General features: G+C 39.5%; 1 protein-coding gene across 2 annotated transcripts in view; it reads right to left on the minus strand.

Annotated features, from left to right (window-relative positions):
- fhit (fragile histidine triad diadenosine triphosphatase) overlaps nucleotides 1–26,726 on the minus strand; it is a 323,745-nt gene that overhangs the window by 36,430 nt on the left and 260,589 nt on the right. For both annotated transcript variants that reach the window (XM_080025563.1, XM_080025562.1), the window contains 2 exons: nucleotides 21,283–21,428; nucleotides 18,608–18,637 (listed from right to left, as the gene is read on the minus strand). In XM_080025563.1, the coding sequence (XP_079881689.1) occupies nucleotides 18,608–18,637; nucleotides 21,283–21,428 (176 nt within the window). The remainder of the gene's footprint in view (nucleotides 1–18,607; nucleotides 18,638–21,282; nucleotides 21,429–26,726) is intronic.

Below are 26,726 nucleotides of genomic sequence, written 5' to 3' on the forward strand. Positions count from 1 at the left end.
AGTGGGTTTTTCCAAGACGCTAACAGAGCAGACTGCTTTGTAAATCTGTGAAGCCAACCTGTGGTGAGAGAGCTGCCAGCTCCCAACCAGAACAGCTGCTGTAAATAACAACATGTTATTGACAAGTAAAAATAAGAACTACACTTAATTGTCATATAAATAAATGTTAATTTTGAGTGATTTTACAGTGATTTTACAGTGATTTAAATCCATTCAGGAAAAATTTTGCACAAAAAATTTATCAGCCAATATTGAAAAAAATAAATCACCCTGTCTTTCATAATAAAACAAAATAACCAATTACATCTAAGAAAGGAACTGTTACGGCTGCTGTTTTTTTGATTATTATTGTATTTATTTGATTGTACTTGCTCGTGTGTATTCTGTTAAAGCACTTTGTAAACCCTTGTTTTTAAAGGTGCTATATAAATAAAGATATTATTATTATTATTATTATTATTATTATTATTATTATTATTATTATTATTATTTTCAGGGATCCGAAGGCTCAACACACACACACTGTTTGGGACACGTGCCGCTTTTTACTCAGTTTCCCATGTTAACAGGTGAAACCGTTCACACATCTCGCGTGGTAGCGCGCCCCTGAAGACAGCGCTGCGCTCAGGGAGTGTGTTACGGCTCCAGCTCAGGAGGGACGCCTATTTTTGCCGCTCGTGTCTGACAGGAAGTAGACCGTGAAAATGATATATTTGACATCATACAAGCCACAAAACTTGGCAGAGAGATACATACATTTAACCATATGCAACCCCAATAATCTGATGCATTTATTTCTTTATTTCACCCTTGTATGCCCAGAAGAGGAAATTAACCAACACCTCAGTGACACTTACAGTGACAGAAGGAGGACCAGTGGTGAGCCTATCAAGGTGGGCTGCAGGGGATATCCAGGCCAGTCCCAACACCAGGCACTCAGATTCCGAGGTTTTAGAGCGTTGCAGGAAAGGAAGGCCAGCTTTGATGTGGTTGTGGATCAACATCAGTGGTCCATGGTGAAGTGCGTTGCTTGGCCACAAGCCAGGGACTGATCATCCCAGGCTCTTTTCCACTGGCACTTTTGGACTGTTTTGGACTTTTCAAACAGTTGCGCTGATTTGCATTTCCATTACCACTTTCATTGCCCCATAGATTCTTTACGGGGTTCAAGTCAGGCGTCTTGGCTGGCCAATCCAGCATAGTAATACCAGTTGTGGTCATAAAGTTTGTCAGCAGACGGAAGCATTACAGTGCTCTAAAATCTCCTGGTAGACGGCTGCGTTGACTTTGGACTTGATAACACATTGGACCAACACCAGCAGATCAAATCATTGGCTGACCATGGTATTACTGTGCTTGATTGACCAGCCAACTCTCCCGACGTGAACCCCGTAGAAAATCTATGGGGCTTAATGTCAAGTGGAAGCTGAGACACACCAGACCCAACAATACAGAGGAGCTGAAGGCTGCTATCAAAGCAACCTGAGCTTCCATAACACTTCAGCAGGGGAGCGTATCAATGTTCCCAGAGCTCAATGTTCCAAGACTCAATGGAGTAATGGACACCAGGGCCACGGGCTGATCGCCTCCATGCCATACTGCAGGGTAGCCCTGCTGCAATGTAAATGCAACCCCCTTTCGTTCTGGGCTGATGTGCTGAGCCAAACCGAACCATGCCAGCACATCCATATGGATGAACGCCTTTTGCGTCCTTGAAATTAAGTCACAGTGTATTTCCTCTCTTATTGGTGATGCCTGATTACACACTCTGCAAATGTTGAGGTCATGGTTCACTGTTAGCTCCTTTGTGGCGTCCTTCAGAAGGGATTTAGGTGAGTACCTCCCCAGGCAGTGTGTCCTGTCCATAATTAGTCAATCATCCGCTGCTTGAAGATACTATACACTCAAACAGAATGTCCTTCATGCAAAGCTGCAAGTTCACCTCCCACCAACTGCACTGATAGATAGAGGCTTTCAGGAAGTATTTTGCTTAATGTCTGCACAAGATACTCACATAAAGCTGTGGTGAACAGACAGCTCATGAAGCAGACCAGATGCTTCTATACTAATCTGTTACAAATGAAAACAAACCAACAAGGGAAATAGCTGCTATATAAATTCCGGAAACTTAGGTAGAATCTAGTCTGACAGGCACACAAATATGCTTTTGTCATAAACTGAATTGATCCCTGGTTAATAGAATGGGCAAAAAGGTCTCCTAAATCATAATTAGATATACAAAGAGAGAGAAAGATCCTTCCCACAATGCCCTGCTTTCACAGGCCCACGTCACCGGACAGCAAAGTGAATTTGTCTTTGGTAAATCAGATGATTATTTCTTACAATATATTCAGACAGATTCAAGTTTCACGTTTTTGGGAGGTATGAAAAAAGTATAGTATGAGCTGCTGTCAAAAAGATTCTTCCCTGTAGCAGGAAAAAGCTATTACACATGAAGTAGATCGGATACATTTGAAGTTAAATTACCTTTTTCACTTTCAATGTTATATTTGCTGAACATATTTGACTAAAACGTATGAAAATGTTGAACTCTATAATCAAAATTCAATTCAATTTGTAAATAGCGCCGACCCTTTTCCTTTAGAGCAGGGCTATTCAATAGGCGGCCCGCGGGCCAGGTGCGGCCCGCGAAGGAATATTTACTGGCCCCCGCCTTGACTACCGACCGTCCCAAAAAAAAAATAATAATAATTTTTTTTTTTTTTTTGGTGGTGCACAATCAATGTACTAGCACGTGTGATGTGTGCTTTTGCATGGTCATAACTGCACGAAAGGCCGCGATCTGCAGTAAATAAATGTGCACATGTGTCTCCAAGCTTTTCTCTATCAGCTGCTCTGTGTATGCAGCTTTGCGGGCGCGATTGTACCGCAGTGTAAGTGTATTGTCCATTATTTGTATTTAGTGTGTCTGCATAATATTGCACCAGTAGAACTTTGCATGTTTGCACAAAATTTGTACCTTCACATTGCAAACAAAATTGCACAACTGTAAAGTCAGTGTCTGTAGTTTTTTTGTATTCAAATAAGCAGTTGTTTATTTCTGTACTGTGCATTGGCATCTTTGAGCAAAATACAGCCAAAAATTTCGCCGCGCCTCCCATGACCCTGGACAGTGACCCCTTGACAAACACATTTTTGGGGGGAACCACTGTAAGGTGTTGCACTTAGAGTAGCCTACATTTATTTATATGTTTTTTGATAAGCTGTTGCACTCTTAGTAAACCTAGGCCTACCTGTATTTTGATAAGCTGTTGCACTTAGAGTACATTTATTTCTATGTATTTTGATAAACTGTTGAAGAGTTAACCTATTGTGTTTTCCTGAACTGATAAACACTTAAACAACAGGCAACCTATGTTAATCAAATAGGGATTTTTTTTTGATAAGCTGGTGAACTCTATTTGATAAAATAAAGACAATATATGCTATGTCGTTGTAGTGTTTTACAGTATATGTAGCTATTGATGTGATGCTCATCAATTTTAAGCATTTTTTTCTGGCCCCTCATTTTGGATCATTTCCACCAACCGGCCCCCATTCAAAACTAATTGAATAGCCCTGCTTTAGAGCATGTCTAGACCATACTCTATGTGTCAGCGATTCAGGTAAATACTTGTTGTCATAAACACTATTTGTCAAAGTCAGAGAATATCTCCTCAATCTGCTAGCTGTCCATACTGTGTGTGCGCTGAAAAGAAATATGTTGTTAATACACAGCCTAGGCTCTGTAAATTGCCATGTAAACAAAGGGTGTGTAAACAAAGGGGGCCCCTTTGTAGCTAGCAACATGCAGAGCCTAGTTTGGGTATTAACACTGGATTTAGTTTTATACAGTGCTGAGAGGAAGCGGATCATGAGGAGTAGGGATGAGCCCGAATCCGAATATGTATTCGGATAAGCATGGATAATGAGTTAGATACGGATACGGATAATTTCCGAATAGTCCCGTTATTATTCGGGGATTTCATTTTTTATTTTTTATGCGCTTAATTGACGCAGCGCGTTCCGCATCAATGACACAACAGGTAGAATGACACTAACATCTGTTCTGCGGTGGACATGAGAGGACCGGGCGCGGCCCGTGACCCACGGTCTCTCTCTTTTTATCCACTGATAAACGCAGCGCGTTCGCCCTTTCCCTTGAATAGAGGGTTCTACCGGTCACATTTGCTGCCGTTCTTATTTGAGTTTCCTCTTAAACCGCTGCCGTGGCGGAGAAGAGACGAGCCGACTACTGCCTAAACTCTTTCAAACACCACAACGTTTCCATCAAACTGATGCTTAGGACCTGTACTTTTTCAGCTGTCAATCAATGAGTATACGCCTAGGCCTACTTCAGGACCCATACAATAAAATCGGAAACCGCAAACTTGACACATTAAAATCACATAAGGTTTTGTGGAAAGGCTAAGATATTATTTAGGGTTTATGAGATTGGCACATACGTTGAAACAGATTGTTCCTAAATCTTAGTTTAGTAAAACAAAAGTAAAAAAAGAGAGATAGGGAGAGATAGAGATAAAAAATCATGAAATACAGCTGAATTTCCCCCAGTTAAAGGGAGACCTTAGTTTAGTTAAAAGTAAAACACTGACCCTCATTTACTAACAGTGATTAGCCTATGCACAGATTTGGGCTGTTATTTATCAATATTTTCGTTCCCTGAATTTCTTCGTATTCTGAGAACAAAGAAGAGAGAGATGAAAAGGTAAAATATATCTGACTTTTTGGCTTATATGTCAATATTACATTAATGTGATGCTTTGAAGGGACAACAATTGCATTGACAATGGATATTAGTTTAGAAAATCAATTTAGGTGTGACTTTAATGTACCTTACATACCTTTAATGTAGGCTAATGTAAAATGAACTTTCGGTATACGCCACTTCTTGTTGTGTATCCGGATACAGATACAGATCATTTTGTTGGTTGAACAGATACAGATAATGACGTCTCCGCACACCCCTAATGAGGAGAGATATTCACTGATTTTGATAACAAGCGTTCTCCAGAATTGCTGACTTCACCGTTAGATACCAAACATTCCACCATGAGGAAGCACTTGGCAATGGTGACAAGGAAAAACTCTCCTTTCTACATGAAGAAACCTCAAACAAAGCCTGCATCTTATACCTGTTTAAGGTTTGGATCGGTTTAGACAACCCCCCCCCCTCACTTTCTCCAAACAAGATAAGAGAAAACACTATTTTCCCAAGAAAAATTACAGCACCAGTCATTTAGGTAAAATGCCCGCCAAAACATGTTTCTTTCAAGAGACATAGCCTTATAGAAGTAGTTTAAGTATGATTCCCTTCCAAACAAGGGATGGGTGATGGACAGGTGATATTGTTCTACAGGCACTATGTCGACTTGGGGCGACTGTGGCTCAGGTGCGGGTCGGCCAATGATCGAAGGGTTGGCGGTTTGATTCCCGTTCTCAATACTTGTGTCATGGTTGTTGTGTCCTTGGGCAAGACACTTCACCCACCTTGCCTTGTGCGAATGTGTATGACTGCTGTATGTTTGACGTGGTGGTCGGAGGGGCCGTTGCCGCTGAATGGCAGCCAAGCTTCCGTCATTCTACCCGAGGGCACCTGTGGCTACTATCGTAGTTTACCACCAGTATGACAGTGTGTGAATGAATGGAACCTGGAACCCTGTAAAGCGCTTTGAGTGTGAATAAAAACGCTGTATAATTACGATCCATTATTATTATTATTATTATTATTATTATTATTATTATTATTATTATTATTATTATTATTATTATTATTATGTCTACAGATCAAGAAATAACATCGGACTTGACACATGAGACCACTGCTTATCACCTCTTCCCACCGGAAATTAACATTTGATTGGTTTATATTTATCCACACATAGCAAAGTATTTCTCCCTATATATTAATCCTGAGATTGCAAGATATATGTTTTTTCTTCTCTTTTTTGTTGTTGTGGGCATTGAGCATTTATTCTTGTTTGATATTTGGAAGTCCTGACTTCTATATTCAATGCATAAAAAATAAATACCTGTGGGTTCATAAATCTTATACATCTTATCATTTTTATCTATAAAAACTCCTACAACCAAGCCTGCTTAAAAACAGCAGGATCTATACATAGCCTATCTAAGATGAATCACTATAATCACACTGAATTTTTTCATGAGAAAAAAATAAAATCCAATTCCATCATTCAAAACAAAGATTTGTCTTGTGTCTGTGAGACTCCAGGCAGTGAGTTTATAGGAGTACATTTGCCTCTCTCTCATAGCCTGCCTCGCTCTTATTCAATCAAAGGACCATTTTTTATTGCTTGCGTGCAGGAACCTGATTGCAATAACCCATCTGATAGATGGGGGTGGGCCACTACTGTAGCAGGTGTGCTATATGCGCTGGGATAATCTGTTTACATAAAAAGAGCAGACAGGTCTCCACATTGAGAGTTGCTTTATCTTCAAATTACTTGATAAAATATGTAGATTATTTCAGTGAGTTAAGGATCAGTGTGAAGCTCCTCTATTACTGCCTTGATTCATGTGCTCTGCTGCAGCAAAGGCCCTCAACAAAAGGGTCTGCAAGCGTATTTCAGAGCTGCTGATATTCTAGTAAAGCTAAAATATAACCTACCGTACCTGCTGGAATGACTAACTGACATCTAGCAAAAACTCATTACTCATTACCTTGTTTATATTGGCAGATGAAAGCCATTTCATTTCTAATAATCTGTAGATGAAAAATGGAGGTACTTGTGAAAATGGAAAAATAAAGATCTTTTCAAAAGACATTGTTCTCTTAGGGCATGCAGTGAAGATTGCTTTTTAAAAATCAGTATGTAGGGAAAATTCTGCTGGACAGAGGGGCTTTTGCCTTTTTCGTACTAACTGAAGGGTGATTTGGTTAACTTTTTGATACTAAGTCAGATTCTGTAGCACGAGCAGTTTTGGGGCAAAATAACAGACCTATATTATGTATTGAGGGACTTCTCATAGTCTGAAGAAATGTAGTACTTTGAGTTTGCTACATAATGGTTGGGTATCCTTCAAATAAACTCTCTTCGGTATAATTCTGTCCAGATCTAAAGGCAAAAGCTGTTATATAGTGTCAGCTTGGTTCACTATATCTAGTTAATTATCAGATGGTCGCAGTTTGCAGACATTAAATGTTATTTTTCAATGATCGGTCCCCACTCAAAATGTGTCCAATGTACTAGGCTATATTTTCAAATAATAACTCAAACACAAACGTCAAAAACAGTGTACCCTTTGAGACATCATTGTCATAAAAGCTTGCACAGTAATGTTAAGCAGTTAACAGGCACTACACCTGCTGGCACGATTAGTTTGTTAGCATTCATGCTAGCTAGGATATCCCTTATTGGTCACCTGATCCCATCCTTACAGGTCACGAGACATTGTTCTTGGTTCCAATCACGCAGCATAATTTGACCGTGTAATATCTGTAGTTCAGAGTGTCAGTGTGTAGAGCAACATCTAATCATGTAAACAGTATATTTATGACGGAATTAAGACTATAAACTGATCCTGTCTGGACTTAGATTCAGGGTTCGTAAAGTCAGCCGCAACATATTTAAGAAGTCTTTCTTTCCCGCTCAATTCAGGCATTGAACACAATCTGATTGTACTACTTGTTACTTTATACCATTTATTTAACCTATTAGGTTAGCTACCTGTCATTTGCACTTATATTCCTGATGTTTTTTTTTATATATATATATTTTTTGGCATTTTTATGCTTTATTGATAGTGTAGAGACAGAGCTGAAATGGGGCAGAGAGGGGAGTGACATGCAGAGAACGACCGTGGGCTGGAATCGAACCCGGGTCCGCTGCTGGCCGAGGCCCATGGGGGGGACGCCCTACCAACTGAGCTAAGGGCGCCCCTTCCTGATGTTTTTGTGTTTTTGTATGTTATTTTGTTGTTGTGTACTTGTGTTCTTATGGAGAGGCCAAAGACAAATTTCCACCAAGGTGGACAATAAAGTCAATCTATCTATTTATCTATCTTGATATAACTTCCCATATAGTTCAATTGACAAAAGCATCACTCTAAAATACTGTAGCAACGGAGGTCTTTAAATTAGTAATACTAATAGATGTATTATCATGACCATGTACCATTATGGTGTGTTCTTTCCATCCACATCGATGTCTGCTTCTATATCTGTTATGAACAGAACCCTAAACATCAACTGAGTATGCATCAACTGTGGCAGGGGACTAACATCAACGACCACATAAAATGTTTCATTTGGAAATTGCTTTAGCAATGTTTTGCTCTTTCATCTTCTATTTTCTTCACTTTCTGGTGTGCTGTAGATCATGTTGGAACACCTGGCAAAAACCTGATACTACTTCAAAGTCTGTAGAAAAACCACATACAGCAAGATAAGCAGTTGCATTCCTGTCATGGGGTCTGTCAGCCTTTGTCGCTGCAAACTTGTCATTTTGAATCGGAGTCAGAAGGGTATTCAAGAAATGATCAATAAATGCAGTTCTGAGATGGCTCAAAAGCCAGAACATATTTCACTGCTTTACCTTGCTTGCTCACAAGTCCAAGATGAAGATTCTAAAAGTGTATTCTACAATAACAGAGACCTGCCTTGCATTAGGAAGCACCTCTGCTAACTCACTGAACTCTTCCCATGCTGCTTAAGATAATCAAACACGGACAGCCTCCACCCCTCTGACCATACCTTTGAATGTGTCCTGCCCAAATTGGATCAAACTGAGATATGAACACTGAATAATTCAAACAGTTCCCTGTAATGTGGAAATCCCAGGTGTTCATAACATTTCCTGAAAGCCAGTGCTATCCCTCCCACAAACGTAGTCACTGCTTAACCAATGTCTCATATCTGAACTTTGTTTATTAGGGCTGAGGAGTCAATTGCCAGTGTGCCACATAAGCACTGTATCAGCATGTTGGAAGTAGTATGGCCTGGAGAATTTGCCAATGCCTGGCAATGCCCATAACTAACCCTTTGTAAAGGCCAATATCTCACAGTCCAAAATCCATCAACTGTAGCAAACTGTGAATTCAACAAACATCTTGCAAAATGCTGTCACTGTACCAGCCAAGTGGGGGTGAGTCATGCCCGCCCACACACACACACACACACACACACACACACACACACACACACACACACACACACACACACACACACACACACACACACACACACACACACACACACACACACACACACACACACACACACACACACACACACACACACACACACACACACACACACACACACACACACACGATCAAGGGGGTAAAGTGAACCAGCTGGGGGTAAACTGATCCACTTACTTTTTCCACTCTGAAACTACCATAACAACACATATTGTAACAGTAAGAATCCTGAAAGCTAGCCACACATTCCAGAACTAATGTCGGACTAGTAAAAGAATGAAGGGGTTTGGTCAATTAAGCAAAGCAAATTTTCTAAACACTTGAAAGTAACTCTGAACAAAATTAAATACAACATATTATAATTCAAAAGGTTTTAATAAGATTCAAATGAAAGATAGAACCAGTTAGATTAGAACACAGTCTGGGGGTCAGAACACAGGACCCTTAGAGCCAGCTTGTGGCTGGGGGTCAAATCATAGGAAAATCAGAACCAGAGAGAACAGCCTGGGACTCAGAACACAGGAGAAGACCCAACTGGATTATAACATCAGCCTGCCATACTCTACAACTAGGCCTACTCTACATTCCAGCCCTGAAGGTTATGGGGAAAGATGAGAAGGTGCTCTTTCCGTGTGGTTGCCCCAGGTTGTCTTCCTGGTGTATTTCCTTGGCATGATGGCTTTTCTACAATGTGTATGACATTAAAATAAAACATATGTTATGTAATATTACATTAAAATAGGTTTAAGACTAAACTTAAAGGCCTACTTCACCGGTTTGAATATGAAGGTGTATTGAATTCTGAGATCCTATGTAGTATAAATGTGCATTTTTTTTTAAATCGGTTCATCCTAGCCTGAGAAAAGGCAGAAAGAGTGTTTTTTTTAACCCTATATTTCTCTTTCTCGTGACATCAAAAACGTACTTTGTAAATATTACTGTGATGTCACAGTAAAAGACATCACAGTAATATTTACAAAGTACGTTTTTTTTAACCCTATATTTCTCTTTCTGTGATGTCACGAGAAAGAGAAATATAGGGTTAAAAAAAACACTCTTTCTGCCTTTTCTCAGGCTAGGATGAACCGATTTTAATTTTTTTTTGCACATTTATACTACGTAGGATCTCAGAATTCAATACACCTTCATATTCAAACCGGTGAAGTAGGCCTTTAACTTGTGCCTCATGATGGGGGAAAGTGAGACAGTGGCTCACTTTCCCCCACAGCATTAGGCTCACTTTCCCCCACCACCACAATTTGAGAAAAAACTACCTCTCTTAGCTTTCAGGCTAATCTTTAGCTAACATCATCACATGGTTTTTATATGTTGGTAATTCATCAACGCGTATGATAGAAGTTTTTCTACGTGAATACATTTGCTTTGGCACAACAGTTGATTAAGTTGACAGCAAGAAAATTTACTTTTAGATGCAAAATACCTATTTTGGTGAAAAAAACATGCTTACCACAGCACCATGAGGTCCTCTCTTTCAGGGCCATGGGGAAAGGAGAAGGGCTTGAAAACATATATCTCACATGACCACAAATGTTTTCCGTTTCTTAGATACAGGGGGTGGCTCACATTACCAGATGCCTCAGATTCCCCCGTTCTCCCCTATATAAAAAAAACTGGTTGTATGATGAATTTAAATCAATCTGTAAATTGTGTTAGTCACACAACATTTAAATTAAAAAATAAATGATAGAGACACACAAAATCAATCCCTTTCAATGATCACTTCTGCACCACTAGAATATGTGGGGGTGTGTTTATCTGCAAAGTCCTCCTCTCTCTGGCTGTATTTTATATAGTAGCATTTGTGGGTGTTGTTTTGTAAACAGAATACTCAGGTCTAAGCTCCACCCAAGCTCCTCCCCACAGCAGAGCACAGAGCATCAGCCTCTCCCCACTTCCTTCACTGGGGTTAGCTCAGTGGCTACGCACTAATATGTACTGTATGTCTAATTGGAAAGTGTTCTCCCTCCTTCACCCGAGTGCCGGAGGTGCGTGCTCCCTGTTGGACCAAGTGCACCAGAGAATGCCTGGAAGTGGAGAACCTTCTCTGATCATATGCCTCCTTCTCTCCTAGGGACTAGCCAGTTGAACCACCAGGTGAAACCTATCATTTTCCAGTGATTGGGGGTTGATGCAATAGAGTTGTAAAAATAGTGATTTATTCGATTTAGGTCAACATCAAGGTCTCCAAGCAGTATAGATACATTATTGAAGGTGTTTGACTATGGCTCCTCAACAAATTTTAAGCGACTGAACAGTGCATGAAGTTAATTTGACTGGTTAATTGTAAAGTTTTCATATAGTGGATATTGATCTTTCCTACCAAGATATCACACTGCTTTATCGCCAATTGTCAATTGCAGTGTTCAATACTGTATGAATTGTTGCATTTATATATTTATTGATCTGTTTTTCATTAGTTAATGCATACATTTTCAGCAATTACGCTAGATAGTTTGGTGCCTTATAAAAACATTGATGCTTCACTTCTTTTAACGATGATCGTTCTTATTTTGTCCCTGGAGATATTACCCTACAGCGCAGGATACATGACGGGTAATAGAGTTTTTATCCTTCTCTTTCTTTGTTAAGGAACGAGTGTGTCACAACTTCAGCCACAATTTAGTTTTTTCACGTCTGTTTTCCTGGTTTCCATTCTAACTCTCATGTAATTTCAGACCCGGCCACTCCCCCCTGCTCTGCACTACTGGTTAATTGCATTCACCTGGCCTCACCATACTCACCTGCTCCCCATCAGCTAATCAGCCCCTCAGTATATATTCCACTCCATTTCCCTCAGTTCTCTGCCAGATTGTCTATCGTGTTCACGTAGCTCTCCAGCGGTCCAGCCTATTCTGATTCTGCCTGCTGGCCTGTTTGCGTTTTGACCCACCCTTTGGACCTTGGATTCCCCTTTTGCCTGCCCCTACTGGTAGTGATGGACAAATGAAGCTTTTATGAAGCATTGAACCAGTTGAGCCAATGTTTTGAAAATAGGTTCATTACTCGAAGCTTCAGTGACAGTGACCTCTGCTGGCGAAGTTCGAGGCTGCAGTGGATTCAACGTATCCCTGCTTTGAAAATTATTTGACGCGCACACACACACAAACCCAAATACTTAATATCATGATCTTTACACGAATAAATATTGATCTAAATACAGATGTCTAAATTGTTCTTAAATGGATATGCCTAGCCTTCTGTCCATGTAGGCTAGGATATAATTGAAACAGCATATAAAAACCTATCGCACCGCAGTAAGACTATACCTTCCCCCCAGACCGGGATTCGAACCCCGATCCTCAACTCCCCAGGCAGTGTGTTATCCCCTAGTCTAATCTAATCGATGATTTACATTGTTCTATTACATAAATTATATGCACAACTCCCGTAAATGATTGTAGCATCGATTGTGTTATTTTTTTTTCCATTAAATAATTAGGCGGTGACAAGCTGGCTTCGGACAAGGTGGTTGGGTGTGCTTGAGTAACTCTGAAAGGGGGTGATTATGTGGGTGGAATGGGGTTAGACACTCAAAGATTTTGTATTGAGGTAGACTGCCTTAGTTTTTCAATGGTTTATGGATTGAGCCGGTTTCTTTTATAGCTCAAAGCTTCTCCACCGAGCCGCAGACCAGTCAAGTGATTCATTCAGGCAACAAACCAGTTGCTGCTTCGGACGTCATATGTCACGTGATTTTTTTCCTCTGAAGCAGTGCTTCTTGGGAATTGTAGATCAGGGTTTGAAGCACGTATCGAAGCTTCAGTGTCACACTGCCATCACCACCTACTGGACTTGTTTGCCGTGCTATCCTACTACCTGGTTTGACTTCTGCTTATTATTAAAACTTTGTTGCTGCACCTGAACTGTTGTCTGTCGTGCTATTGGGTTCTTGCCTGCCATTTTGTGAAAACCTGACAGAGTGGTCCTTATCTTCCTTCTGCTGGAAGGTGAGATCACTGGTTGCAAAACCATCTTCTGGATCCAAAGTGTCCATTGAATCCAAAACAGTATGTTACTTGTCCAGGTCAGAGCTGGAATTTGGTATTATATTTTAGTGATGTTTTGCCTTCATGACCGGATTCCCACCGTGAGTTCTGGTGTGTCTTGTCCAATGCCAAGCCAGTAGGGGTGTCACAATCTCGATTGTAAGTCGTAAATCGATCGTAATGACGTCACAATCTTGACCTGCGAAGTGCAAAAAGGTTGATTTGCCCCGCCCCCAGTCACGTTTGGCAGGAATGCAAAAAAACGGGGGGGAAAGCACTCAGCCGCTGCCTGTCAGTTACGCACTGAAACAGCAGATGCAGCCTAAAGACACCATGGCAACTACTAAAAGTCAGATGTGGAAGTATTTCAGGTCCTGGTGAGTTAATCACAGTTTGCAAGCTGTGCTATGCATGTGTAACATACTGTCCCATACTGTGTCGCGCTTCACTTGTACAGTGTTGTGCAGCCTTTTACACACCCTGCCGTGAAAAAGTGTTTTCATTCATTCTGAAAACAAAGATCTGCACCAGTGTTGCAGCCGATTAAAAAGCTAACTAGAGCAGTGTTCCTCAACCAACTCATGTCCACTTGTCCTACACATTTTAGACTGCTTCCTGCTCCATCATCTGATCCTAACGGCCTCTGCACACATCCTGCGTCTACCTCTGGAGCGCGTCGCCTTACCTTACCGCTGCGTCTCTCGGACTTTTCTCGGACACACATGGAACGTCTCAGCAGCTGCTGCTGCTGCAGCGCTGCTTCTAAAAGCCCTATCTTTCTACAAGGAGTTTTCATAGATAATTCCCATTTAAAAATGAAGTTTTTTCCTGTCATTTATGATGCATATGATTTATACTGAGTCTAATATTGAGTCTGGACAGTAATCTGTGCAATTTTTTTTTTTACACATTTTCGCTTGTTGGAAGTTTTATTTTGAAAGGGACACACCAGGAAATGGTGAAACTACAGCGAAAGCTGCCGGTATGAAGTCAATATGACTCTCAGCAGAGTATTTTTCTATCAGTTAAAGCAGAGAGACCCGAGAGAGACGCGCAGCTCTCAGAAAAAAATAGGCGAGCCTCCTGAGGTAAAGGGGAGCGTCGCAGCAGTGCGTCTGAGGTTGGATGTGTGCCCGCTCTAGGTTGATTACACGGTCAGTGACAAAAAGTCAGACGCAGACGCGAGGTAGACGCGCAGTAGAGGTAGGATGTGTGCAGAGGCCGTAAGGATCAGCTTGTTATCAAGCAACTTCAGGAGTTTATAAAGAGTTGATTTGAATCAGCTGTGATGGAGCAGGATAGCAGATAACTTTTATGATTTCTCTAATTTAGTTTCCAACTGACCTGGTACTGTTACAGTCACATTGAAAATAAATTATTTAAATATGACAATAAGGCCTTTTTGTGGTAGTCTACATTGCAAATAACAATAGCTTAATGGAGATTATATCACTCATGACACCATGTATTATCTTTTGAAAAAATTATTAAAAAAATAAATTAGTTATGGCATAACGCCAATGATCCTAGACTATTATAGACTTTTAAATGGCAAAGACATAAATCAGGAACTGAATCAAATTTTGACCTCATAATTGACCTCGATAATATGGAGAATCGTGACACCCCTACTAGACAGTATTTGAATTTTGGAATTCTCACACTTTTTACATGACCTCTCTTTTCCTCTTTGTTCACACACATGACGAGATGAGAACAACTGTTACTCCAACATTTGAAAACAACAATCTGTATCTTATTAGTGCTTAATTGTTTCTCCCTTACTAGCAACCTACAAATTTACAGAAGTGAAATGCCTCATAAGGGAATGGGATGAACACAAGAAATAATCCTCCCTATGTCCTGCTCCCTTAAAGGGGACATATTATGCAAAATCTCAGTTTTAAAGGTGTATTTCCAAGGTCTACTAGAAAAGGTTTTCATGGTTTATTGTTCAAAAAACCCAATAGTTTTCTACCATTTCCCATTTCTTCATCGCCTTTTCCAGCCTTCTCTGCCCTCTATCTCAAAAGGTAGGTTTTGACAGCTTACCCCCCTTCGCACAAATACTAGTCTGCTCTGACTGGTCAGATCTACATGGGCGTGCATGCACCGCCCTGCTCATTTACTCTATACCTACCTACATGGGCATGGCACACGCCCAGCTGTCAGTTTTGTTTACTTTTGGCCAATGCAGCATGGAGACCAATGTAAACATGTTTAGCTTCATTTCTACCACAAATATCGGCACACTAACCAGTTCTAAACTAAAAGATGTACAACTGAACCTGTTCAGACAGGAGTCTGAGCTGAAAACTGTGAAAATGGCATCAAGATGTCTGATTTCCCTGACATTATCCTCAGGTAAATACTGTTTAATTATGTCACAGTCAATAACATAATTTGAGCTAAGTATTTGTGCATAAACTCTCTAAACTGGTAACATACACCCTGTTTTACGTTTGTCTTTACAGGTCTGTGGAATGATCTACAGCCCAGTGGAGTGAAAAAGCTTTGGTTGTGAACCGATACTGAGTTGACATGTAAAAATGTACAGTAACCATAATGGAAAAGAATGTATCCTGAATCATGTCAAGATTCACTGGAAAGACATTATCTTTTGTAAAATGTATGGTTGAAATAATTATGCTTTAGGTTTGTCAGAGCTGCAAATTATCTGACAACATTTCAATATCTAGTAGACAATGTATCATTTGTATTGTGATCACTCATTCATAATAAAGTTACCGTTAAAAAATGTATTGTGTTGCTTACTGTCACTGTTTGCTACCTGTAGTAAAGGGTTACTTGAAACTCACATTTTCATCTCGCTGAAGATTTTCTCTGATAAAACAGTATCATTACATTTTAAAAAGACCAAAAACATCCTTAAAAATAAAGCAGTTTATTCATAGCCAGTGGAATGAAAATATGAAGTGTACATATCAAACAGAAGCAAAGCCATAACTTTTATGTAACTGTCCAGTTGTTGTTGGGCCCTGAAGAAGACCACCTGTCCCACCCAGTGAACACATCCTCCTCTGAAGGAACGGATAGTGTGACGGTCTTGGTGGCTCCATCAGGTCACTCAGACACCTGTAAAACATGGCACATTCAATGTTACATCATGTAGCCTAGCTGACATGTATAGGCCTACATCATACATCTGTTATGGCAAAGCTACAACAAATTCAGTATAGCCCTGGCTCAATAAGCAAGTTCTGAGTGATACCGTGTGCTTTTTGAAATATAATGGACAGGAAACAAACACCAGCAGAGACAACTTACAGTATTCCTGTCTATGTGTACATTACACTGGAGATCATGTGATAGGCCTACTGCTGCTTGTACTACAGGTTTATTTTGCTTAAAAAAAACGGCACTTTGTCCCGCACAAACGTAGTCTTTGTCCCACATCTGGTGAATTGGGATCTGGTCACCCTAACTACACACTGTCCGCAGACTTATTGCGGTGTGTACTTGAGCTATACAGTCAGACAGCTAGCAGGTAACAGGATGAAGCTATTAAAAAAATACTCTTCAGTTTCCAACACACCCTACAGTTTCACCGTCTGTTTTTCACTCAGGGGCCGTCACGGCAGGACTAACGTGAGCTCACAAAAGAGCCAAATAACTGTCACTGCAAAAGACTCACAGCTCTAACCGTTAGCATAAAGCTAACGGTAAAGCTAGCGGGCGCTAATGCTAACGACTAAACCCCGCATTCTCTCATTTCAGTCGGTGTTGGTTATTATAGGAGGGATAAAATAAAGCACATTACAGACATTTAACTAACAAACGGACAGAATAATTTTTAAAATAGGACTACTTACATTTCGGACGGATGGTGTCTCTCAGTCTTCCTGGCACAGTCTCCTCCACACTCCAGTAAAAAGGCTTTGATCACACTAACAGATTGCAAACCTTTGCTGGAGATAGCCTAACAAAAAATGAAGTAAATCCATTCAGCCCTAGTGTGCTTCGAGGCTGGGGTGTGATGGTAGCTTGAGGTTGAGCTCACACTGCTTGCTTCTCCTCGGTTGTTGCATGAGCGAGTGGAGGCTCAGCCAGGTGTGTGTGGTTACCAACGGGGCGTCTTGATTTGCCAATCAACTGCCGAGTTTCTGGTGAGCTTTCCCGTGGGAGTATTTATGATAATGAAAACCGACCGATTTCGTCATCAGTCGGTGTTTTTTGGAAGAAACCTTCAAATCCCCCCTTTTTCGAAATAAGTGTCCCAGAAGAAACTGACATATTTGTCTTTTTGAAGCTTGTGTGTGCTGGTAGGGACGCCAATAACCTAAACAGTGTGCCCAAACACCGGCAATGTTTTGTTTTTCATAATATGTCCCCTTTAAGAGACACAGTGTGAGGACTGCAGCTGCATGATAACAACGTGACCTTTTCCCTCTGACATTGCTGGTTAACCGACAGCCTTTTACATTTTCCTGTTCAGTATAGCTATTGATGAAGCTTCAAACTCATACCCATTCTTTGGTCTGAATTTTCCCTAATAGAATACATCATTGTGTTGAAGCAACAGTAACCTCAAAAGTGTTATTCAAAACTGTACAATGATGACTACTGATCACACTATCTGACTAATTGGCCAAATAAATATTCCACATCTAGGAAAATGACAACATTCATTTTCTGATACCTCATAAAGTACCCTTTCAAAAAAATGTATAAGGTTGCAAATTCCCAATAAAAAATGTAAATGATAAAATAAGGAACTAAAATCTCAACTTGTCAAGATGCTGTAGAAATACAGTATGAGCAAATAGGACACAATGTCGCCAATGTTTCTGCATGGAAGTTCAAGAGATCCTCCTTTTTCCTACCACTCCATACCAATGAGAAGAGTACAGATAAAACAAGCACATACACAAATCTTAAGTGTGTATGGCAGAAAGAGAGTGTGTAATTCAGACCCTGTTGCCAATTGTAAGAAACTGAAAAAGAGAAATGTGTTCATGACCTTTAAAAGCTACACTTCAGGTTTTTCACACTGTATCCACTGAGTCATTATGAATAAATCTTAGGTAAATCTTCCAAATGAATGCAATGTAATATACTCATTTTGGTACCAGAAATAGCAGGATGGTATGGTTTAATAGTGTGTGAAGGTTGAGTTGAGATTTGGGTTGCAGTGACTAAAAAAAAAATATTCTGTCCCTTCTCACTTGAACCTATACTGACCCCAAGTGGGTCCCCAGTCAGCCACTGCGATCATTCTATACCGCCCCCAACCAAACGTGAAATGAATTAAACCCTTTTGGAAAAGATCTCTAAATTATTCAGCCGTGCCAAGAGTTTAGCACCTGAAAATGCGATGATTATTTAATAGTGTATAACTGTTTAGGCGACCCTCATGACGTATTTAAAAGGCAGGTGAATTATTAAGTGCTCACCTTCACAGTTTGTCCGGCTTCGGGGCCGTCCTAGTGGGAACAGAAACAGCCAATTAGAAAACAGTTGGGAATTCAGAAATATGCACATTAATAATTCAGAAAGATGGTTTTGATTTCAGAGGAGCTATAGCACCTCACTTAAAGAAGAACTTCCTCCATTAAAGAAAAATAATTTCCTCCAGCTTCATTTCATTGCCTGCTTTGTCCTGACATTTACTTATTTATTATACATTTTATTACATTTCTCTTGAGGGGGAAGATACAAGACGCCAAATTATATTTTTGTTATACATTTAAATAAAACCTTCAAATAATAGATTCTAAACTTCACTACGGCCGATGACTACAGTTGCGCCCACACATTTGCAGATAAATGTTATGTGGAATAGAAAATTATGTTTTTTCTCGACGCCAGCTGCTCACTGACAGTGTGTTTCATTGTTCTCATACAGCATCTACAGTAGACATTTAACAGTAATAATATTTGAAACAAGTATACTGTTTTTTTATTTATTTATCTGCATTAATATGAACACATGAGGGTCACATGTTATTTTATGGAGACACTGCAGGTGAATTGGGTCAACAATGTAACTTGTATATATCATCATGAATCTTTAGCAGTTTATTACTTAAATTAAAACTATTGTTTTTTGTGATACAATTTCTTATTGAAATGTTTGTATAAATATTCGAATCTAGTAATGTCTAACTAATGATGTGTATATTTTCATCTATTTAAAAAAACTAAATCTAGATGTTGGATGAAGAGTTCAAATGTTCGTTTAATTTTTACAACATATTAGTGTCCAAAGTATTATGCTGAACAGATTTTTGCTACAGGCTTATTTCATTATTATACCATGCATTTTCTTCAAAAACAAAATGTATCATAAATCAGACAATTAATAGCATTTGAGTAAGTCCTTCTATAATTACCTTTAGAATAGTGCTACAAATGATTATATAAAGTGTAGTTGATATAAGTTTAACTTAGTTGTTTAATTTCATTGAAGATGTTAAGGGCTTTAGAAGTTGAGATTTTTAGTTCAGTATTACAATAAAAAACTGATGTTGAGATAATGGCAGACAAGGTTTAGTCAAATAAGCACCTAAAGGCTCATTTTGGACTCTTTATTTATACTAGTATGAAAGAAGTCAAATGTGGAAGCAAAATAGACAGAAATCTTAAAACTGACTTGTGCTTTGGATAAACTATGTTTTTGCCTGCAGTGTTTCTTGACACATACATCAACAACCACGTAACACTTTAATATTTCATACACTCTTTCTTTGTCTTCTTTTGAGCATTTATCTACTTCTTAATTTGCTGACAATTAAAAGTTCTTCTCAGAATGGCATAAGTTGGGTTCACAATTACATGTATTGAGATGATACTTTGTTATGTGTTACAAAGAAAGAGTAACTTAAAATTGCATGTCTCGAATGCACATCATATATTATAAGTGTTTGTGTTTCTATCCGAAAGTTTATTTTTTCTCCCAGCACCAATCCTCTAGTGAACCCTAATGCTATTCTCATTATGATTATTATTATTTGTCAGATGAATGGCAGCTTCCCCCTCCTGCAGCCAATTCTCTTTCCCGATGTTTTTGGCTCTAAACTGCAAGCTGTCACAACTAATCTCCTATCATCACTTTTCATCAGTCAAAGATAATGATATCCAGGTAAAGATTTATTCTATGCTGCTCTACTTCTTTGTCCTTCTCCTTCTCCTAACCCTGTGAAACAATCTTCTCTTGACAGGGCCACAGTGCGAGGCTAGGTGCTACTTTGATATTAGCATATATATCGGCAGTTATGCAGAATAGGGCCGTTCAGTCTGAGGTGCTGTCTGGATGTCAGAGTCAGCTCTGTATTTAGCTTCCATCACAGAGCTGATCCATACTGAAAACACCAAGCGGCTTCATGCGGCGGTGCCCTCAGTTTCTCTCTTTTCACGTCATTTGGTGTTTTATTGAGTTGAAAATCAATACAATGATACTATACTATTTGCTTAAACTAACTAACATGTTCCAATACAAAGCAATCAGATCCTTAAGATCCAATTTAAACCCAAGTGACACAAGCCTATAACTTGCCCTCTCAATTTTCTTAGCCCCAGTTAGATGTTACTCTGAGGATCCCTATGCATGGTAGCCTTTTATTTTGATTTTATTTATTTATTACATTTTTTCCCCCCGATTGATTTGTCTATATATTTTTCTTTTCTTATTTCTTTCTTTTGTCTCTTTTCTTTTCCATTGTATACATTGTGGTTCTGGTCATCACTGTTGCTATCACCACCATTATTATTGTAATGCTTCAATGTCGCTGTTTTTTGTTGCATAATGATACGTTTATTTAAAAAAAATTTAAAGTGGCAACTGAAAACCTTCTTTGTCCCAAAAGAATGTCAACATAACTTATATATTATATGGCCTCTACATTGTTTTATGTAGGAAAAATATAATCACAGTCTGACATATCTATGTATGGAAACTTTGAGATCTCCAGAAGAAATGACATTCACGTTAGAACCAAGCCTAGCAGTGCTATAGTTTGTTATTTAACACCATTTCAGGGATGAGATTGCTCATGTGTATTTTGCTACCCACTATGAACTGGAGTTGAAGCTACAACATGTTTAAACCGTTCCTGGGTCTGTGTATTACCTGGATGGCGATGGTGAGCGAGGTGGCGTTGAAGTGTGTCTCCACCAGCTTGGCCACTCTCTGAGCGGTGCTGAATAAATCTGCCACCTCATCGGGCTGAAGGTCCTGAAAACGCTCCACTATTCTCAGAGGGCACACCAACACATCTGAACAGCTTCTGTTAAGGACATTCTGTGCTGAAGACATTACATTACAGTACATTTTAAATTTATTCAGTTTACTGCATATATTGCAAATATTGTAAATAGTTTTCTTTATATTGCACATTTGACTTTATATTATATATATATTACTTGTCTTATTTATCCTTTTGTACTTATTGCATCGTGGGTCGGAGCAAGACGTATTTGCGATTCCTCTGTATGTCTGGCACATATTGCAGAAATTGACACTAACGTTGACTTGACTTGACACATTCAGATATTAAAACAGAAAAGTCTTATACATTATAGTGATGCTTCGTGCTATGCTCTCTCTGTTTCACCATGCACAAACTAGTTGCATTTCTGCAGTTATGACTAGAAGCCAGGATATGTGTGTAATAAACCACAATGTGCAGTTACTGAGAAATAAAGCAGGATCTAATGGAAACCAAATGTTATGTTTTTGACATCAGCGCTTAACGACAAGATAAGCATGCCCTTTAAGTTGTTTAATGTGTGTAAAATTGTTGCTCGGGAAACTAACAAATATTGTTGTTGCTTTGATCTTTTTTTTTAAATAGTAGAAATATTTGATCTTTGTGTATTTTGATATCCAGCTGAGAAACAAGAAATTGTTTCACCAGCATGACATGTTCCATCATTACACATTAAACATTTAAATTTGAGACGTAGTGAACACCAGAACATTGGTTCAGTTATGGACTCTACTACTTGGACACAGTAAACACCCACCCATTGCCCAGGCGCTGCAAGGTGGGGAGCCTCCTTCTGTTTTGTGCCCTGTGGATCATAGTGGTAGACCAATTTCATTTACATTAACTTTTTGACCCTGTGGGCTTGCCTAATGCCACAGACAGGATTGCTAAATTGGAAAAATATCAATAATTATGTAAATGAGAGATTACATTTAAATTAAATTGTGTGGGCAAATAGGGTTCTGAACATATAAAGCTTATGTATATAATGTGAACTTGGATATATAAAGTAGTCACAAGGAACATTTAAATAGTTCTGAAAAAGTCTCATTCCTCCTCCGATAATCATAAATTACATGTAGCAATGCAAAGAATGCTAGTTTTTCTTAATACCTTTGTCATGGGTACGCTCACCCAGGAACAACAGCTTTTGTCCAAAGGGGCCGCTAGAATTAACACAAACTGAAAGTTCCTCGTATCCACTTTAATAGAACAATTCTTAAATACATGTGACAAAATACAATGTGCCTCCATGTTGGCTCTTGGCGAAAGTGAAATATGGTCCATTTCATTTCATTCATAACGGTTATGGAACATATTGTTTCCAGGGACATGCTCATCCCACGTCAGAACGATTGTACACAGAAAAGTAATCAAGCTCAGAGAGAGAAGAGAGACAGAGTTTGATGAGTGGTGTGGCCAACGCAGCGGAGAACAAATCTCCAAAAGGCTTCAAGAACATGTTGCTTTGCGTCAGCGCTATTGATGAAATGACCATTTGATCAATAACAGTGGCTTAAAGGGAGCAGAGTGAGATAGACTTCTCTAAAGAACAGTACAATAGAATAGAAGCTATCAAAGAACATAGATGCAGCAGTGGCCGGCAAAAAAGACTAAAGTAACACAAGGAATTTTCCCTTAGAGCTTTATTGCCAGCCAAGAAAATTACAAAAGCTTTATGAAATCAATACATAATTAAACTTGATGATGTTAAATCATTAGAAATTAACAGTTGTATACACATTGCAAAACCAATACAATTTTAACCAAACAACTTTCTAGTTCTATTCTAGTCCAGCAGTCTTTTTTTCATATAGTGTATGTTTTGAGATGGATTTTTTTCAAATATTTTAACTAAAACCACAGTAGTTTTGACATTTCTTCTTGTGTTGAAAATAGATTTAACTTTAATTTGTTTAATGGAAACAAGATACATCCATAAGGAGTCAATTGCAGCTTCATACTATATAGATATGTGCAGCTCTTATTTGCTAATTAAAACAAGATTAACAAATTAACAATCCTAAATAAGATTTCCCGGACTGACCACCATAAGGTCATTTCCACATAAATTTTTTCCACAACAACACCTATTATGCAAAATACATTTTTCATGTGTCCCCAGTGTGACTAGAGACTCACAAAGTATGAGAAAAAACAACACTCTCTCTTTTTCTCCACCTCCACCATTCTGCAAACCTGTTTTCAAAAACCCCGGGCGGCAGCAGGCTCTAAAACGGAGCATTTCAGACAGAGGCTGAAAAGAGGTGATTTAGCTATGTCACTGTGAGAAATATAAAAAATGTTTGGACTCTGTTACTACTATAAATTATTTTCATGTTGTATTAAAAAATACAAAATATACTTTGAATTCTTCGAGGGAGATGGTGTTAAAATGCAAACTTTGTTAAGAGAAAACATGAAAGCAGCAAGCGATACAGAACGGAACAGATACATTGGAGTACTTTGGGCTCTCATGAAACAGCTTCCTGTTGTGAGAAGATGATTACATCTTAGCATTTCATGCCACAGTGGCCTCGTCTGGGAGACCATTCATCTCAAGAGCCACAAACAGAGGCTCAAATGATCGCTTTGCTCTGTGTGTGGGTATGTGTATGTGTGTGTGTGTTAGAGCCACACTTGAATGAAATCACACGTCACATGAGCTGATATCTTTCTTTTCCACATGAAAGATGAGGCAGTGCCGAGGCCACAGAGCGCGCGTGCACACACACACACACACACACACACACACACACACACACACACACACACACACACACACACACACACACACACACAGAAAGAGCTTGTTTACTTTGTGTGTGTGCCCAAAGAATGTTTTGCAACAAAGATTTAGCATTAACCTCAGCAAGTTATCCACTACACTGCATGGCCTGTCAGATCTGTGTTTGGAAAGCTAAGGCCTTAACTATTTCTCTTAACTCTATCGCACTTACCAAAACATAAAGGAATGTATAGATACAGTATACAGTATAGGAAGGTTGTTTAGAAAGGAAGTCTGAAAGGCCACACCCCTCACCCCCTGAGTCCGACTCACTTGACATTCCTTACACAAGTACAGCTTAGGCCTGGGACACAAATGCCATGTCAACTTTTTCGGCTACCAGGTTAGCACACTAAAGCAGCCACACGTTCAACCTCCGACGCCCGTTGGAGGCGCGTCTGCAGGGACCCTCCACTTCACCTCAGGAGGCTCGCCTATTTTCTCTCTCTGCTTTAACTGATAGATACATACTCTGTTGACATTCTTATTGACTTTATACCAGCAACTTTCGCTGCAGTTTCACCATTTCCTGGTGCTTCTCTTTCAAAATAAAAGTTCCCACAAGCGCAAACGTGGAGAAAAAAAAAAAAAGAAATATGGCAATGAGGCACACGGATTACTGTCGAAACTCAATATTAATCATATGTATCATAAAATGACATGAAACAACTTATTATTAATGGTAATCATCTATGAAAACTCTGTGTAGAAAGACAGGGCTTTTAGAAGCAGCGCTGCAGCAGCAGCTGAGACGTGGCGTGTGTGGCCAAAAAACAGGGAGAGAGACGCAGCAGTAACAGACGCAGACGTGCTCCAGAGGTAGAAGCAGGATGTGTGTCTCGGACCTTATAGTGCTATACAATAGCCTTTTGGACCATAAAGGACAGCCACAAGTAATCGGAACTTCCGCATATAAAAGTACAATAAAAACGCATATTTAGGTTTTATGTTAGCATGTGGTGAAAGAGTGCTTTTCTTCTGCCCCCCTCTGCAACGATAAAAGGCGGACTTCTGCTACATTGACATCTACGCCAAATTTCCAATTGTGACTGCACTGACTGCCAGCTCCATTAGGTAACATACTAACTATAACCAAGAACTTCATACAACACCACTTCAAAGATACTGAACTATATCCCTTTAATCATTGCTGTAGAAGTATCCAACAGGAAGTCAATGCAGAAAGTAATGAGCATCATGCAAGACCCCCAGAGAAACCTTCAGGATGCCCAGACCTCAGTAGTTTACACATCAAGAAGCAGACTTTACCCAAGCCTGGTGCTCTGTTCATCATCTCAGCCTCTTTCACTGTAGGCCAATACAGTCCTTTATTGATGGGATCCCCAAAGGCCTGGGTCGTTGGTAGTCATGGGAGGAGGACCTCACCCCCATACAACGTACCATATGTATTGGTTCAAGAGGGAAGAGGCTTTCCATATGTCTCTGGCTGGGCCAATCTCATCTCTAGCTCCAAGCATCCCCGAGGACGGGATTGAAGAGCCAAAGCATTTTCCATATAGTAAGAAAAACCATCTGCTCATATCACTATTATTATTCGTCACAACAAGTCATTTGTCTGCTTTCCCCATGATTTACTCTCGGGGTCGTGGTGCATGTAATAAGAACAAGGCGTCACAGATTGGTTTTACATTGCAAATGCAATCATTTCTTTGAGGGAAAACATCTGTCCATTCCCATTTCAAATGACATGCTGTAGTGTTGCACTACAACAATGACTTCACCTGAGCCTGAAAACACAACCTCTCTGAGGGACCATCCTCATCCTGTCTGTACCAATCGCATCACATTAATTGTACACCATTGTAATATTGTTTAATTTTTCTTTGGGGTGTTCACACTGGAAAATAAGCAAATTAAGTAAACTTTTTAATGGCCATATGCAGGATAAAAAATGCTCCGGATGTGTAGAGTGTTAATGGATACTTATGTCTCCAAATGCTCATGTTGAGGAAGCTTGCGTAACACTTGGAAAAGCTCAGACTGGGGAGAAAAACTTTATTTTGAACTAAAATATTCACTTTATTCGATTACGATAAAACAATAATTTTATTTATTGTGACCTGAGCAAAATAAATCCTATCTCATCTTACTGTAAAAACCTTATGCATATTTCCCTCCGTATGTTCTAGAGTTCTATTTATCGCTGTGTGTCAACGAGCAACCTAACCCAGCTAAAGTGAAAAGGAGGGAACTGGCAGGGGCTTTGTACCACAATAACTTATTCTTTAACTAACTTTTGTCAATCAACGAAAGCTACCAGCAGCTAGCCTGGTGAGACCAGCCTGATCTCGCAAGATTTGCATTAGATTTTTCATCATTCCCTAAATTAGACTCTCTCCAAACACATGTCTGTGTTTATGTAGGAATGAAAACATGCACACACAGTGATATGAGTACAGCATGCAGTGGGCCCATTGATTGGACCTTTTAAGGGGCCCAGATATTTGGGGTGGCAGGATGGCCTAGAGGAAAGATGGCCGACCAGTAACCATGGGG

This window comes from Ammodytes marinus (assembly GCF_949987685.1).
Source record: "Ammodytes marinus genome assembly, chromosome: 4".
Lineage (NCBI taxonomy): Eukaryota > Metazoa > Chordata > Actinopteri > Uranoscopiformes > Ammodytidae > Ammodytes > Ammodytes marinus.